Source organism: Typopeltis vanoorti, chromosome 10 (assembly GCF_054136105.1).
Source record: "Typopeltis vanoorti isolate ZY-2024b chromosome 10, IOZ_Tvanoo_1.0, whole genome shotgun sequence".
Taxonomy (NCBI): Eukaryota; Metazoa; Arthropoda; class Arachnida; order Uropygi; family Thelyphonidae; genus Typopeltis; species Typopeltis vanoorti.
Genome location: NC_143558.1, coordinates 20,458,122 through 20,476,323, shown reverse-complemented (window position 1 = coordinate 20,476,323; position 18,202 = coordinate 20,458,122). Strand labels below are relative to the sequence as shown.

The 18,202-nt window shown below is 35.2% G+C and overlaps 1 protein-coding gene across 1 annotated transcript in view; it reads right to left on the bottom strand.

Moving 5' to 3' along the window:
- Sptz (zinc finger FYVE-type containing 26 spastizin) overlaps nucleotides 1-18,202 on the bottom strand; it is a 225,939-nt gene that overhangs the window by 192,157 nt on the left and 15,580 nt on the right. The window contains exons 3-5 of the mRNA XM_090399525.1: nucleotides 14,835-15,035; nucleotides 9,191-9,319; nucleotides 3,286-3,430 (exon numbers count right to left, since the gene is read on the bottom strand). Coding sequence (XP_090255651.1) covers nucleotides 3,286-3,430; nucleotides 9,191-9,319; nucleotides 14,835-15,035 — 475 coding nt within the window. The remainder of the gene's footprint in view (nucleotides 1-3,285; nucleotides 3,431-9,190; nucleotides 9,320-14,834; nucleotides 15,036-18,202) is intronic.

Sequence of the window (18,202 nt, the reverse complement as noted above, 5' to 3'; positions counted from 1 at the left end):
TGAATTTATTCAATTGACTTCCTACCATACCAGCTTTGTTGATTCTGCTGTCTATTTCCATATTTAATTTACCATCTTCACTAAAAATCGTGCCTAAGTAGCTGAAATGTTTTACTTGTTCCATAGGTTCTCCATTCACAACACAGTTGACATTTTCAATGATTCTGCCTATTTTCATTGTCTTTGTCTTTTTATTGCTGAACTTCATACCATATCTATTACAACAGTTATTCAATTTAGTCAGAGAATCTTGCAGACTTGTAGCGGATTTATTTAGAAGTATAACATCATCTGCATAAAGCAAAGAGCTAACCTGACATTAACATCTCCAATTTTGATATCATGTTTAATACCACTTTCCTTCATAATGTGATCCATATAGATAATGAATAACAGAGGGGATAACGTACATCCTTGTCTCACACCAGATTTAACATTAACCCATCTTCCTTTACGTCCTTCAATTCTAACTGCTGACTTACAACTCAAATAAAGACAAAGTATTGCTTGATATAATGCTCCATTGACACCATATAACTGTAGCATACTGAATAGCTTCTCTCTTGGTACCTTGTCATATGCCTTTTCCAAATCGACAAAACTTAAAAACAGATCTTTGTTATATTCTTATTCTTTCTAGACTATTTGTCGTAAAGTGAAGATCTGATCCTGACAGCCTCTATTTGGCTTGAATCCAGCTTGTTCTTCACCAAGCTTTTCTTCGACAATTCTTCTCAACCGTTTCTCAAGTATACTTGCATAGATCTTGCCAGGAACACTCAGTAGGGAAATACCTCTGTAATTCTCACATTCAATTTTTTACACAGTGTTATGCATTCTTGCATTTGTCTCTGTATTCTCTAAGAGTACAAGCTGACTTATTTGCCAGGAACGTTTGATATGCTTTCTTCTTTTCCTTCACTGCCTGTTTAACTTCCTTTGTCCACCATGGAGTTCTAATTTTTCTATCTTTCCAGACAACTTCACCACATGCCTCTCTAGCTGAATCATCAGGGCTTTCTTCAAGGCTTGCCACTGAATCTCCAAGGTTTGATTCCTGTTCTCAAACTCTTTCATTTTTTCTTCAATAATCTTTGTGTATTTTAGTCTACAGTTCACATTTGAAAGCTGCTCAACTTTTATTCCCTTTAAAACTTTCTTACATATCATTCTTTTCAATATGAAATTCAATTTTATCCTGCTCAAGACTAAATAGTGATCACTTCCAATTTCAAATCCTCTGTACGCTCTGGTGTCCTGCACCAGGGAGAAAACATCACTATCAACAATAACATAGTCAATGAGATTTTTCTTATTCCTTGCCTCTTCTCTCCATGTGAATTTGTGCACATTTTTATGTTGGAACATGGTGTTAGTAATAACCGTTTCATGTCCTGAGCAGAAATCCAACAGGTATTTGCCATTATTATTAGCTTTGCTCTTTTCTCCAAATTTTCCCAAAACATTTTTGTATGTCTGACAATCACTTCCTACTCTGCTATTTAGATCCCCAACAAGGACCAACTTTTCCTTTTTCACTGTGTCAGTTGCCTTTTCTAAAGCCTCAAAAAATTCCTCCATTTTTACCTTTGTAGAAACTTCTGTGGGACCATAGGCACAAATAAGTCTCATGATACAGTTCCCCATTCTGATATTTGCTGAAATCACTCTACTTGACACTGCCTGCCATTCAAGAAGATGAGCCTCGTATTTTGTGTTGAATACTACGGCTACTCCTTTTCCTTGATTGTCATTGCCTGAATATAAAATTTTGTATTTATTGCTCAGAAAGATCTCACCAGTTTTGGTCTTTTTTGTTTCAGTCACCCCTATTATGTCGATCTGGTACTTATCTAATTCCTCTGCTAGCTCCATTTCTTTGTCATTCAGGCTTCTTATGTTGATTGTACCAATCTTTAACTCTGGTGATGTTGAGTTGGGGTTTGTTTTCAGATTTGTTCCAGTAGCTGACTTTTCGCTGTTCACCCTGGTTCCCTGGTAAAAACAACAGGGACCTTGTTTAGCTGGGTGATGCCCCAGCCAGCATGAAATTTTGTCATGTTGTACCATCATTTTTTATTTTGGTTTAACCAATAGGAATATAATTTGGTCTGCTAAATCCCAAATTGCAAGCCCATCCTCGTTCGTTCAGTATCCAGGTAGATACCCAACAGGGTCCACCACGAGAAGGTGAGGATTGGACATTAGGTCACAAGCCCTGGTCGGTTCTCCACATTCCATTAAAGGCTGTGTGGAGGTCTCCTCTCAGTTATAAAGCTTTGACCCTTAAGCATCCCTATATTGGTGGTTCCTATCTTAAATCCTTCTGAAGTTGGGTTTATTCTTCTTCTTCTAGATGTTGAGTTGCAGCTTGTTCCAGCAGCTAGCTTTTCACTGCTCGCCCTGGTTCCCTACTCATATAGTTTTTATCCTGCTAAAAACCAGAGTGATTGCTCTTACTTCAAATTCCCTGTATAATCTTGTATCCTGAAATAGCATGAACATATCATTATTAATAATAGCACATCCTGAACAGAATCCAAAACATACTTGCCAGTGTCATTAAATTTGCTCTTTCTCAAAACTTTCTTCCCAAAAAACCATTTTTCAATGTCTGAGTTTAATTTTTTATTTTCTAACAAACAACCACCTTTATTATTATTTTTTTTTTTTGCATATTAGCTGCCTTCTCTAATGACTGAAAAAATTCTTCTACTACTTCCCAATTGTACCATTCCATAGAAAGTTCTATTCTCATACCACACAAATAAGTCTCACTGTCCAATTTTCCATTTTGAAATTTGCTTGTCATTCTACTTGAAACTACCTGCCATTCAAGATATTTATCTTTTGTTTAGTGTTCAATAATATGGCTATTCTTTCCTTACAATAATGACTATTATGGAAAGTTCTTCCTACTTGGTTGAAATGTATATTATACTTGATAAGAAATTATATTTTTGTTTTAATCCTATATCTAACCTTTATGCTTATGCATGGATATAGGATTAAAGCAAGAATATAATTTCTTATCAAGTATAATATACTTGATAAGAGCATTTAAAAATGACAAGAAATGCTCACTACTATCTGAATGTAGTAGCTTATTGTCATTATTTAGTAACCCCAAAAAATTGCAAGCTACATTTGTGTTTCCAAGGTAATATAAAAAAAACTTTGTAAATTAATATGTAATATACATATATTACATATTAATTATAATTGTGTCTTAAGAAATTGGAGAAGTGGGATTTTATTATTTATAAATAAGTGTAAGAGCATTACCCATTTCATCATTTATAACAGGAAATTCAAGAGATTTAGCAGCATAACGCTCAATAAGGTGACTGATGGTAATCATACACAAGTTTGATTCTGATGAATTGTCATCTAAAGAAAGACTTCTTAGTGCTACTTCTGCAGTTTCAATCTGAAAAAATAATATTCATATCATTAGTAAAATTAGGATATAAATACAGTAAAAGTGACTTCAATATTAATCCAAGTTAAATAACTTTGTCATGGACTGATCACAACCATAAACTAAAAAAAAATGCATTAGTTGTAGATATTTGGCAACATGTGCTACAAATGCATCTTACTGCTCAAATCATGCCTTATATTATTATTATTATTAAGAGACACCTCCAGGGAGTCAGGAATTCACTGAGGGATGCCACATACTACATGCACTAGCTACATATTTATTCTCGAATTCATTCATACTGCTTGCACTCACAACACCCATTGCAATCACGCACCATCCTATGAAAGAAAAATCTAGCAGCATTCATTCTCAGCTTCCAAAGATGTCCTCCATAAATTGGAAAATTCCATCAACTGAAATCGTGTATGACCCGTCATACAAGTTTCTAAGTCTCAATCATATCACCCCTCTTTCTCCTGTTTGCTAGTGTATGCTGTCTACAAATTCTCAATCTGTCTTCATAATCAGAATTCCACAATCCTGATATCATTTTAAACACTCTCCTTTGCACTCTCTCCATCATTTCAGAATCACAACAGAAACCAGGAGACCAGACCTGAGCACAATAGTCCAAGTGAGGTCTTATCAAGGTCTTGTAACAGAGGCAAAATGACATCCTTATCTTTACATGTCAATGTTCATTTCAGCATTGCAATTATCTTTTGAGTTGCATTTGCAATCTTTGCTACATAGCTCCTGCACTTCAACTTCATAGATTCCAAGATCCCCAGCCTCATCAGTTTCTTTTAGCATAATCCCTTCAATATAATATGGCATTGAATATCTAATCAAGCCAAAGTGAATGACTTTACATTTATTGAAATTGAACTGACATTCATTTTCCCATGCCCACAATTCCAGCCTATTCAAATCATTCTGAAAGTACTGAATATCAGCAGCATTCTCGATTACCCTATCTAGCATCATCAGCAAATAGCTGTATGTCGCTTGTCAAATCCTCCACAATATCATTAATGTACAGATTGAATAACAGTGGACTAAGCACTGATCCTTGTGGTACATCACTGGTTACCTTAAATCTTGCAGACTCGAATCACCCATATACCACTTTTTGATATCAGTCAGCCATCCTCTTATCCACACTAATATTCTATAACTCAAATCCATATTCTCCAATTTATGCTACAGTCTACCATGCTGTATTCTGTCAAAAGCCTTAGCAAAATCCAAAAGTATCATGGTGTATATCCATTTCTCCTTGTCTAGTTCAATAGTAATATTATTATAGAATGTGAGCAAGTTGCTAAAACATGACCTTCCTTTAGTAAATCCATGTTGCTCATTGCAAAGTAGAGATTCACTGTCAATCCATTTCTGAATGCAAGCCCTAACCAATTTTCCAAAATCTCCACAACCACGCCTGAGATACTAATTCGTCAATGGTTGGATACATTGGTCTTTGCATCACCCTTGTGCAATGGAATTACAATACATTCTTTCCATTCCTATGGAATCTTCCTTGTTCTGAGACTCATTAAATAGCCTGGTCAAAGGAATAGCCAATTCAGCTGAATACTCTTTTAGCACATGTACTAATATCCCATCATTCCCTATTGATGAATTCTTATTCAGTTTGTGCAACAGCTCTAATCCTCATACACATGAGTTTCTTTATCCAGTGAAGAGGTAGCAGTGAGCTCAATGTTGTATACACCAGGTTGACAGCTTTTAACAAAATGGACACTCATTAGTTGAACAACCTCTTCTGCATCTGTAGCCCTCAGGCCATATGCATTTAGAAGTTATTCTTTCATTTTCATTCTTTCGTTTGCTTGCAGCATATCGATAGAATTCTTGTGGGTTGTCTTTAGCACACAGAGCCGTTTCTTTTCATACTCAGACTTTGCTTTCCATACAATAGTTATGACTATTCTAGCCTGCTACTTATAATTTTCATAAAGGACATCATCCTTATGGACACTGTATTCCTTCCACATCATCCTTTTCTTATGAATCTCTTGCTTAATAAGATTACACATCCATTTGATTCCTCTCCTATTCAAACTCTCAGGACACATTCTGATATCACATCATTTAAGTATTGTTTATATGTTTCCCATGCACTATCGATATTCTTTCCATCCAGCAACCGATCCCATTCCACTGAACTCAGTCTGCTACTCAGTTGGTCATAATTTCCTTCTTTGTAGTTCAGCATGTAACCCTTTCTGAATGGAACATTCATAAACTTTGTCACTTCCCAAGTGACAAAGTTTATGAATGTTCCATTCAGATGACAGTGATCATACTACATGATCACTGTCATCAACAGGAGGCAAGTTATGTCTTTAACCGAAATGCCCTCTGACACTATAATCAAATCTGACACTTTTTGACTTTGAGTTCCTTTTGTCACATGCTGCTTGAGGTTGTCCCGTAACAGCTCAATAAATGCATTTTCATTCTTCTCATGAGATTCTACTGCTACCAATCAATATTTGGATAATTAAAGTCTGCATTATAATTACTCTTTTTGCACTCATCATTTCTATTTGGTGATGCATTTCTTCATCACTAGCAACCGATCCGTAACAACTCCCCACTAAGTAATTGATCTTGTTAGATTCCACCTCACAACAGATGGCTTCAAACTCACTGGCCACATGAAATACTGTTAGTAGTAGTACTACAATCATAGGTATCAACTTTAACTAGATTCAAGTCATTTGATAACATTAGATTCACATTCCCTCCTCTCCTATCTTCTCTATCCTTCCTAAAAATACTGTGCCCTTTACACTTAATACCAGTTAGTATGTCTGATTCTGATAGCTAATGCCTACAATCTGAAGTCCCAACATATTGACCAAGGCAACAAATTCTACCCCTTTGTTTGTGATACTCCTGGTATTCATGTACAGACATAATAATCTACCTGCATGTTTTTTTATATACTCTTGTCTGCATTCTGCATGACACTGTTGACAACTTGCAGATCTTTATTCTTCTCTAGTGCCTTATACATGTAGACATCTTTGCACATGTTTGATGGGCCTGAACTGGACAAACACAAAGTCTAAATCATTCTCTCCTCATCAACATTTCTATGATAAAGCCCATTCCCATCATTAACACAGTTATATAACATTGTCACTTTTACACTCACATTCTCACCATTCCTCCCTTTATAATGGAGTTTCCCTGACTCTGTGTGTTAGGTCTCATATCAGTTATTAGTTTTCCTAGACTCCTGATACCAAATGCATTCAGGTAGGCCATCCCTCTTATACAAATCCAATCTTCCCTCAAACTCAACTCCACTCAAACGCATCCAAAAACTTGCACCCATTCCTTCTATGCAGCCTATGCATCAAATTGTTTGCCATCATAGTTCTTCTTAATTCATTTTTATCATATTGAGGTAAAATACTGACGATTTTCACTTTCTCACTTTTCACTCTCGCCTCTTCCAACAACTCCTTCATGTCTTCTCTCATACTGAACTTATCGCTAGTTTAGTCGTTAGTTCATACCAACAGCTACGATCTCGTTTACTTTTCTTTTTTTGAATTGCTTCCTTTATATTCTTAATTTTTGCTACAGAAAAACTCAAAGTTATAACTCGCTCATCAATAGCATGTTTTATTATAGAGTCACGATACCAAATAACATTTTTCTTTTCACAAACGTCACTTACCTGATTTCCTGACTTACCTGTTTCCGTGCGTTGTTTCCTATTATGCTGTTTAATTTTCTTTTTCTCCCTATGCTCATTTAAACACCTCTTGACTTTTTGTAATTCCCACACCATCTCTCTGATGATCTGCTTGAATTTTGCTATTTTGGAGGTTAATTAATTTTTATTTACCTCCTCCACATCTCCACTAACCTCAATAGCAGGGCTAGTCTTTTTGTTCTTGCCTGCGGTGCTCTTCTGAGCATTACATTTCTTGTGCATTTTGGTACCATTTTAAAACAGACATATCTCACCAATTTTACATGAGCACTAAATTCACCGACCAACCACAACGTATCCTCGAACCAATGTCATTAACATAAAAATGAAACAGCATCCAAAGCACAGAACTCTGTGTCCAACCACCTGTCACCTGACCCTTTGAATTCTACTCCATCATATGTTACTACCTAATATCTGTCCAACAACCACCCTTTCATCTTCATATTGCCAGCTTCAAATCTGCCTCCCCATTTGCTCCAATTTATGTAACAGAGCTCCATGTGGTATTCTGCAAATACCTTTGCTAAGTCCAGCAGTATCACTACCATTCACAAAACTATGCTTGCTCCCATATTATATTCCTATCAATTTGAATTCTGCTCTTCACTGCCACTCCTGAGTTATACATCAATAACTTGATATCTATGCCTACATGTCTTAGAACCTCCTTCATGGAATGGACCTATTCTTCTCTCTTGTCACTCTCTCTCTCTCTCTCTCTCTCTGGGGATCTTGCCAGAGCTGAGACTTAAACAGCCTGGTTAGAGGCTCTGCCAATTTTTTTGCCCATTCTAATAACAGATGGAGCCAATATCCCATTTAATCTCATGGCCATATTCACATTTAGTTTCTGTAATATCCTAAGCATCTCCAATTTATACATCTCCATTTTCATGTTAGTCCTTGCCACATTTCTCACAGCAATATCTCCACTACCTGAATCACACATCCTATCTTTGCAAAGTGATCACTCAGAAAACTACATGTTCTGTTTTTTCACTCTATCACCCCATCTACATTCATTAGAATAATCTTTTCATAGTCATTCTTCCTCTTTTAATTACAACACATTGAATGAACTCCGAGACTTCCTTTGGCTTGCTGGACTAAGTTCCTCTCACAATATGATTTTGCTGTCCTAATGCATGTCAACATTCTTGCCTGTGCTTTGTACTACTCATAAGCTTGTTGGTCAGTTTTCTATTTATACTCACTATCTACAACAGATGCAGTTTCATATACCATGCTCTACCTCAAGATAGCTTGCTGTAATCACTAGCTTGGTATTCAACACATACCCCTCCCCTTCTTAACAAAAAATTTCATGTTAGCCACTTCCTGGATCAAGAATGCATGAGCACTTCCTGCCAATCAGAGACAAAGTAGCTATTGTGATTATGAACAAATTCTCTGATTCTATTACTAGATCCAGAAATTTCATGTACATGAATGAATCGTTGTTTAGTTATTTCTTTTATTTGAATCTTACCTTTGAAAGGTTAAAAACTTATCACCCATTTAGTAGAGAATTTGTCTTTAATCTAGTCAAATTTTTCTTTTATAATGCACAAAACCAATACCAATAATCTGTTTGCAATATTCACAAAATTAAAAAAAACCACTTGAAATTTTTTCACACTTAATCTGTCTGGAACTGTTATTAAACTTGTAGCAATGATTCAGTGTTGCACATAAATGGTAGTATATTCTTTCCAATACCACTTTTAGCAAGATTTTCTGAACTTTGTGCTCATCCATTTACCATTGTTGAGCAATCTCTCACGTATGGGATTATTACAAGAATTATTTTCTTGAGTTTATCATTCAGATTGTAGTCATCATTTATTCTACTATATTCCATTTTGACATATCTAGGGTATATATTACAAAATTCAGCTTAAAATGACAGTATTTCGCTTTATTTTGAAATTTGATATGGAAAGTGATCATAACAATACAGCATATTAGAACTTAAAATTTCTCAATTATAATTTAATACTTACTTCCATATTCATAAGCATCTGCTCTAGTAGTAGAAGTGGTTGTGAGATCAATTTTTCATAAGTTCCTATTTTGCTAGAAGGAACAGCAATTAACATCTGGGAGAAACAAAAACTTTTATACAAAACCTCCTAAACACAATATACAAATAATACATAAAAGTAATAATTTAAAATTATAATATTATTATTATATAGTAAAAGTCTTATTATTAGGGTTTACAAGTTAGAAATAATATCACCCATAGTTCATTAAACATTTGAAAAAATGCTCTGGTATTAAACAGCAATTACTTCATATTATAATTTATACTATCTACCTACAAGTTCACTCGACATCATCAGATGCTGTATGGTTACTCAGCACCTCAGTGATGTGCTACACAAGTCATAGCTTCTTGTTCAGTGTACAAGTTAACTATAAACCTGATAATGTGTTGAGGAGAACTCGTTATTTTCATTACCTCCCACAATTTCACATGCAGTCAAAAGCTTCGGAGTAGTTTATGAAACACATTACCAAAAGGGATCTAAACCCTTCATACTTCTCAATGATCTGCCTATGGCAAAGGATCTGATCTACCTCAATCCTATTTAGAATGATCTTTAATAAAATCTTGCTTGCATGAGCAATTCAATTAATAGCTCTATAGCTTTTACAATTCTTCATATCTTCCTTCTTGTGCAGTGGTATGCAAACACTTCTTCCAGCCTTTAGGCCATGTAATCAATCTATGAAGCACTATTAAGGCCCTGTGGCCTTACTGCTGTATCTTCCTAGTGAGAGGAGTCGTCAAGATTTTCCTTATTCTCTTTGCTGTAGAGTTCTTCATAGTAGTCTTGCAACTCAAACTTGTAATCAATCTATGAAGCACAATTAAGGTCCCTGTGGCCTTACTGTTGTATCTTCCTAGTGAGAGGAGTCTTCAAGATTTTTCTTATTTTCTTTGCTGTAGAGTTCCTCATAGTAGTCTTGCCATCTGTTTTTGATTTCCAGTTCTTACTCCAATGCTGTATTTGATGGCATTCAATTTGGGTTTAAATTTCTGCTTTAGTTCATGAACTAAACAAAACCTTTTATAATTGCACCTCTACATCTGGAATTTTATCTCTTCACATTTATTAGCTTAACAATTTTCCTTGTCCTGCCTGATGGCTTTTCTGATTCTCTATATAATCTTTTGTATTCCTTAGTCACTGTCTCTCTTTGTTTCTCCAGCCACCTCCTTTTGATCAGATTCCATGCTAAATCTAATATCTATAGGTCTTTGGTCTTCTAATTGGGCCTAGATACTTCTTGGCTGTATCCTGTAATTTAACCTTGACTCCTTCCTAGAGATTTCGAGTGTGTTCTCCACACTAGTCTCTAAAAGAGCACCCAGCCATGGTGATGTTTCTTCTGTGCGCCCACAAGGGATTACTCTGACATTCAGTTTAGTGGGACAGGCCTGACTTGTAAGTTTTGAGAGTTTCAATCTTACTTTGGCTGCTACAAGCTGATAGTTTGTTCCAGTCTCTTCCAGGACATGTAGTACAAACTACATGTTTGTACTACATGTCCTGGATATCAAAGATGCCCATCCTGGATATCGACATTAGATGCTTAAGTATAGGTGTGTGTGTGTGTGTGTGTTCTGGGTGCTTCTTGAAGTAGACATTGGTAATGACATCTATTAGCATGGGCAAATTCCAACAGTCTTTCACCATGGATGTTGCCTTCTCCCAGACCAAGCCATACTCAGGCCTAAGTATCATACTTTTTTGCTCTTTTGCATTGCAGTCCCCTAAAATGAAACAATCTAAAACAGTCTGGACTGCTAGTGTATTTATCTTACTGACCATTTATCAACAATTTATATAGAAAGATTTATGAGAATTTAATAACTATGAAAATTCATACTCTGAACATCAGAACAAATATGGGACTTATATAGTGTGAACAAAAGCTAAAAATGATTAAATCCTGCAAACAATAACAATTTGCCTCTAAAACATTTACATGTTTTGTTTTTTCCCCTGACACACATGCCTATGTTTATAAAAGACACTTCTTTTAAGTAATAATATATGTTTCAGAGCAGATCACATATTAAGAAAGCATGAAAATTAATTCTTCATGGAGAATGATCATCAAAATTTGGTAGCAGGTGATGAACATATATAAGGAGAAAACTGAAGAAAACACACAAGCAAATATTTGGTTAGTAAAAGAAAAAAGGGATTAACTATGAGTATGATTAAGGGGTAATTCATCTTAACTGCCACTCAATCAACTTCCTGATATCTACACTCTACAGGTAAACAGGATACTATGACATTGCTACATGAGAGTTTAAGTAATTACTAAGTTCCTATCAAGCAGCCTCTTCCAAATAAGGCAGTCATCTGTCAGAACCCTAAAGCACTTCTAACTGCACTGATCAATTTAATTTGGGTCTTGACCTACCTCTTGGTGTTTTACCTGCCATCAAACACCTGTTCTGCTAACCTTTTCTTTTGAGATTAGCCCTGTTCATATATATTCCTGAATGCTAACAATATCTACTGCTTCCTAACATCTTAATACAATTCCATCATTCATGCTATCTGTTCACTCTTCTAATTTTTCTCAGAGATCTCATATAGATGATCTCTAGTTTTTCATCAAATGTTTCAATTCTAACCAAGCTCTCAGATTCATAAGTCAAAATTGCTTGGAACACTGTCTTATATATATATATACAAATAAATTAATGTTTTGACTAATTTCTCTCTTATTTCATATAAATGTACTCAGTTGACTCTCCACAATACTAGCTAAGCTTATTCTATTGTCTATTTCATATTTAATTTGCCATATTCGACCTCACTAAAAACTGTGCCTAACTAAAATGTTCCACTTGTTTTGGGGGTTTCCCATAAAAAACAACTGGTGCTAGAATGTGCCAGAGAGGAGTTATGATTAGGCAGATTGAGGAGTATGAAATGTTAGAATGCAAGTCAAATTTCTAATGACGGAAGAAATGAGAGCATTTGTGGCAGACAGAAGTATGTGCTCAGAGAAGTGCAAGCAAGAAGAGCTAGAATGCAATTTGGTGATAATAGTGTGAATGAGGTGAAAAAGTACAAAAAATTGACATGAAAGATATAGAAGAGTGTGACACAATACTGGAAAATTTCAGGCTTCAATAAGTGTTGCATAACACTACATGGCAGTAGGAGGAACTACAATAGTGCTTAGCAAATAACAGGAAAGGAAATGAAACATGAAGTAAAAGCATATATTCAAGACAGTGGACACTGATGAAAACAGCTACACATTCTGTGATTGGAGGTGTGATGCATGAATGAGCAATGAAAGCTTGTTTTTAAGAAGCAACTGAAACAAGTAAAATGACTGAATGATATGAGTGTGTTTGTCAGAACAAATGATTTGATAGGAGTTAAGTTTGCCATATGAGAGAAGATATAAAAAAGTTGAGTGAGATAAAAAAAAGAAGAGAAAAGAGTTAAGGTTGTGAGTTATGACAGGAGTGAGATGAGGTAAAGAAACTGTGATTGCAAATGGTTGTAAGTGGCAAATATTGTAAACATTTATGCGCCATGGAAGAAAAATATCAGTGTGCATTCTACACGTCACCAGTTTTAACAGAAATGGATAAAAGAAATATTGCTAAATTGGCACTTGGAAATAACATCCAAGATTTTTATGATAATATGATTACATCAGATTTAAATATCAATCTCCCCAACACACAATCAAAGCACTCATTTTATATTACTCTTGACAAAACAGAATTTGAATCTCTTCCACAACATATTATATAAATAGAAGATTCAAAACAGCGACACATGAAGGAATCGAAAAAAACGAGAGATGAATACTTAAGAATATGCGACACTGCCTCAACTCATCATTCACCAGAATTCACATCTCAAATAGTAAAACTGGCAACAATATTGAAAATGCCAGCACAAATTGCAACATATATTGCTGAGAGGTCATCTTTTAAAAGAAGCAAGAAGATAAAGGTTCAACCTGCATCTGTTAGTCAAAGAGTGAATTCCGTCTGGTAGACCAGCGAAGAAAGAGAAAAGAAAACATTGTTTAGCAGAGAATATTGAAAATGATAGACCTAATGCAAAAATTCATTAAATAGTTTATTATATTATTTATGTGTACAAAATATTCCTTAATAAATATTGACTTCATGGATTTTTTTTAAATTTTGAATCTTTGAATTGTAGTGTTAAAAAGAAACAAAAACAAATCTATCGTGTCTGAACTGATGACTATTATATTTTTTATATGTACGCGTATAAAAGAAACAAAAATAAATCTATCGTATCTGAACTGATGACGGTTTTGTTACGTTATGCATAACTATAGCACATACAAAAGCGTGAGCTACTCAGAGCAACTGATTTCTTTACTGCTCTGAATCAGTGACACCTTTGGCAATATGCAACAGGGTGCAGTCTCGCCTTTTTTGGTCATGGAGATGATGGGCTCTTCCACTGCGAAGACTGTTGCTTCGTCTCAGGATCGTACCCATACACCCAAGTTTCGTCACCGGTAATGATCCTCCAATTTCACATTTTTTCAAAATGTGAATTTCATGTTTGCTCTTTGTTCTAACTTGCTGTCCATGATGAAATCGCAGATGTGGTAATGCAGGTGGTGAGAATAGCATCAGTTGCACAGCTCCCGATGTAAACAGATCGATGTCTTTTGGCACACTGACTTATGAAGGTAGGTGCTCCCTGTGACTGTGCATGCAGCCTTGTGCTGCCATCAGTTGGCATGCTACAAACCTAGTCTCAAAACTTTTTGATACCACCTCGTATGTCTGTAAAGGCATACAAAGTTCTTGGATGCTCTGCAAATAAAGAAGGATGTCCAAGAAGGGTAAACTACTAGCACTTTTTTCCCCTCCATTGTGAACTGAATATAGGTGAAGACTATTGATCTGATTTAGGAAGATGGTAAGTTTGTTTTCAGAATGAGGCCACACAGCTAAAACACCATCAGAGTAGAAAAACCAGAAAGAGGGATGGGACCTATAATCAAGCATTGAATATATAAGTGCACAATAAATGTAGAGCAAGGAACATCGATCAGTACCCCATTCGGTAGAGTGCAAAGGATGTTTGATGCTTTTATGCACTTATTGCAGAGATGATGTATGTATGTAAAGAAAGTGAGCTTTCTATCAAAGATGAGTCCCAGAAACTTGGTCTCTGGAACTACGGGGATACTAGCCTATCCCATTCTTAAATCAGGATCAGGGTGGAGAGTGCATTTCTAGCAGAAGTGTACACAGATGGTTTTTTTCAGCAGATAACATGCATCCATGAAAAGACAACTGATTGCTTGTTCAATTGTTTTTGCAATGATCCACATATTGAAGGAATGAAAGTAAATTGCAAAATCATCAACAACAAGTCAACTGCCTGCTGTAGGAGGAAGATGTTCAGTAACCGAGGTCGCTTTAAAAAAAGATCACACTTGTGATACTCGTGTTTTATAGACGGTTTAGAATTTCATTTACTGGATTATTATTATTAAAAATAAATAAATTAAAAAAAGAGGTTTTAACCTGTGTCAGATGCACAGAGGCTTAGGTTTTGGAAATAAAAAAAAAGCAGAAGCGTTAAAAAGATTTACTCTGAAAGTACTATTCATAGTAAAATCTACCTTTAGGCCATCTCTCCGGTTTTTGTATGTAGTGAGCTGCTCCAGAGGAAGCTTGACATTTTGTAGAGCATACTGGACTATGTATAACTTACTCTCAAGTACAGAGAGATTTGTCAAAAGATTTTCTATTAGTTTGACACGTTCATTTGAGTCCTCTACTGAATGAAATACCTGAAAGAATTAATATTATAAGTGAAAAAATAAAATAAAATAAAATAAAGGAACTCAGGATGACAGATTTAATTCTAATATTGCCACACATAGCATACTGATTTTACTATGTCATGTTAGATCTTTATTTTTTCTTTAATTTAAAGCTATTGAATTTCTTCTTTTCTTATTGATAAAATGTCATTCAATCAATGTAAATTAACGTGTTCCTCCTTAAAAACTGGGCAGTTTATTACAAGCTTGCAAAAAGCAGCTGTACTAAAGAGATTTCTAGAAACAAAAGAGATCTAACCAATATATAATCACATAAAAAAAGTCATTATTATTATTATTATGAAAGCTTTTAAGTGTTACATCTCAAAATTAACGTATGACAGCAAAGACTACAATTCGGAGAAGTTCAGAATGAGTCATCATCGAGAAGGAATTGCAGCAAATCAACAAGGTTTCCCAATAAACTCCATAAACTTCTGTTTCAAAGTTGTCTAGTTGGAAATAAATGTTTATTTACATCATAACATTAATTATGAAACTAAGTTAATAACAAAATGAGAGTTAATTGATTTAACTCACAATGTCTGCTCATGCCTGGTATTCCAATATATATCATGTTTAAAGTTCACTCAAGTAATAATAAAGCAGTTTAAAAAAAAGAGGAAGCTCAAAATTAATCAAAATCCTAAAAACCATTCAGGAAAATCAAAACATTGATTAATTATACAAACAACTTTTTAATGCTTCATCAGTTATACTAATGACATTTTCAAAACTAAAGTTCAACAAGGTATATTATTATTATTATTATTCCTGACACCTCAAAGGAGTCTGAAGACTCATCGCAGGAGGACACCTACAACTGTGTCAACCACTACACCAAACCTCTACTACGAATCATCTCCATCTACTGCCCACCTCCACCACAACTAGTATTCTATGTCTGTAAATTGCTTGTTCTGAAGGACTGATTCTGTATGCGGGATGAAAAACCAGAGTTCCCCGGAGAAAAAACCCTGCTACCTCCGTATGAAATCGGCTAACTCGCCTTCGATTGAAAATCGTCCAATTAAAGATTCCACTAAGTTCAATTCGTGATGAGAATTGAACTTAGGCTTATTTCAATCGAAGGGCGCAACGTACCGTTGTTCTTCCAATTGCACTATGGAGGCACTTAATGTGTTACAGAGATATTTCCCTACTGAGTGTTCCTGGTAAGATTTATGCTAGTATACTTGAGAAACAGTTGAGAAGAATTGTGGAAGAAAAGCTTGGTGAAGAACAAACTGGATTCAGGCCAAATAGAGGCTGTCAAGATAAGATCTTTACTTTACGACAAATAGTCGAGAAATCATGGGAATATAACAAAGATCTATATTTAAGTTTTGTGGATCTGGAAAATGCATATGACAAAGTGCCAAGAGAGAGAAACGATTCAAAATGCTACAGTTGTGTGATATCAGTGGGGCATTACATCAAGCAATACTTAGTCTTTATTTGAGTTGTAAGTCAGCAGTTAGAATTGAAGGAAGTACAGGAAGATGGTTTAATGTTAAATCTGGTGTCAGACAAGGATGTACATTATCCTTTCTGTTATTCATTATCTATATGGATCACATTATGAAGGAAAGTGGTATTAAACCTGATATCAAAATTGGAGATGTTAATCTCAGCTCTCGGCTTTATTCTAAACAAAGCAAAGAGCTGAGACAGTCCTTCTAAATAAATCCGCTTCAAGTCTGCAAGATTCCCTAACTAAATTGAATAACCTGTTGTAATAGATATGGTATGAAGGTCAGCAATAAAAGACAAGATAATGAAAATAGGCAGAAGCATTGAAAATATCAACTGCATTGTGAATGGAAAACTTACAGAACACGTAAAACATTTCAGCTACTTAGGCACAATGTTTAGTGAAGATGGTAAATTAAATATGGAAATAGACAACAGAATCAACAAAGCTGGTACGGCAGGAAGCCAAGTGAATAAATTTATACGGAATAGGAGAGAAATTAGTCAAAACACTAAATTAGCTGTATACAAGAGTGTTCAAACCAATTGTAACTTATGGATCTGTTTTAGAAATAAAACACTTGATCAAAGACTAACAATGTCAAGAACTTTGCGAGTCTGAATGTATCATGTATCACACACTCTAGCAGGATTTGGCAAATATAATGTTCTATGCTGAGATGGCAGATCACACAAGGTTCTCCAATTTGAATCGCCCATGTAGACAAGCAAAAAACCAGAGTATTTAACCCCACAACCGGGCAGGACGTCTATAGACGTCCAGCTAAATCTGGATACGATTTTATAACACCTATTGAATAACATGGATAAGAAGTGCAATTTGGTCTCACTATTTACCCACCTCAGCTGGTAAGGGTCTTAATTCTATGATCTCAATTTCTTAGGAATCTATTGCTTAATAAAATTACACATCCGTTTGACTCCTATTCTATTTATTCTTGGAACTCTTGGGACACATTCTGATACTGTATCATTTAAGTATTTTTCAAATGCTTCCCATGCACTGTTGATATTCTTCCCATCCAGCAACCAATACCATTCCACTGAACTCAGTATACTCCTCAGTTGGTAATAATTTCCTGCTTTATAGTCCAGCATGCAACCTTTTCTGAATGGAATATACGTAAACTTACTCATTTGCCAAGTAAGTATCGCATGATCAGTCACCAACTGAAAGCAGAATAGTTGTCTTTACCTGAAACACTCTCTGACACTATAATCAAATTTAACACTCTTTGACCTCTAGTTCTTTCTGTCAAATGCTTTCTGAGGAAGTTGTTTCACAACAGCTCAATAACTTCAGTTTCATTCTTCTTGTGGGATTTCACTGCTATCCAATCAATATTTGGATAATTAAAGTCTTCAGTTATACTTACTCTTTTTTGCACCCATTGTCTCTATTTGGTGATGCATTTCTTCATCACTAGCAACCAATCCACCAGGTCTGTAACAACACACCACACTATGTAATTGATCTTATTGGATTTCACCTCACACAAGATGGCTTCAAATTCACTGACACATGAAATACTCTTACTAGTACTACAATCATAGTCTCAATGCTAAACGGATTCATCTGATTTCATTAGCAGCATACCTCCTTCTCTCATATTCTGTCCATCCTTCCTAGAAGTACTGTA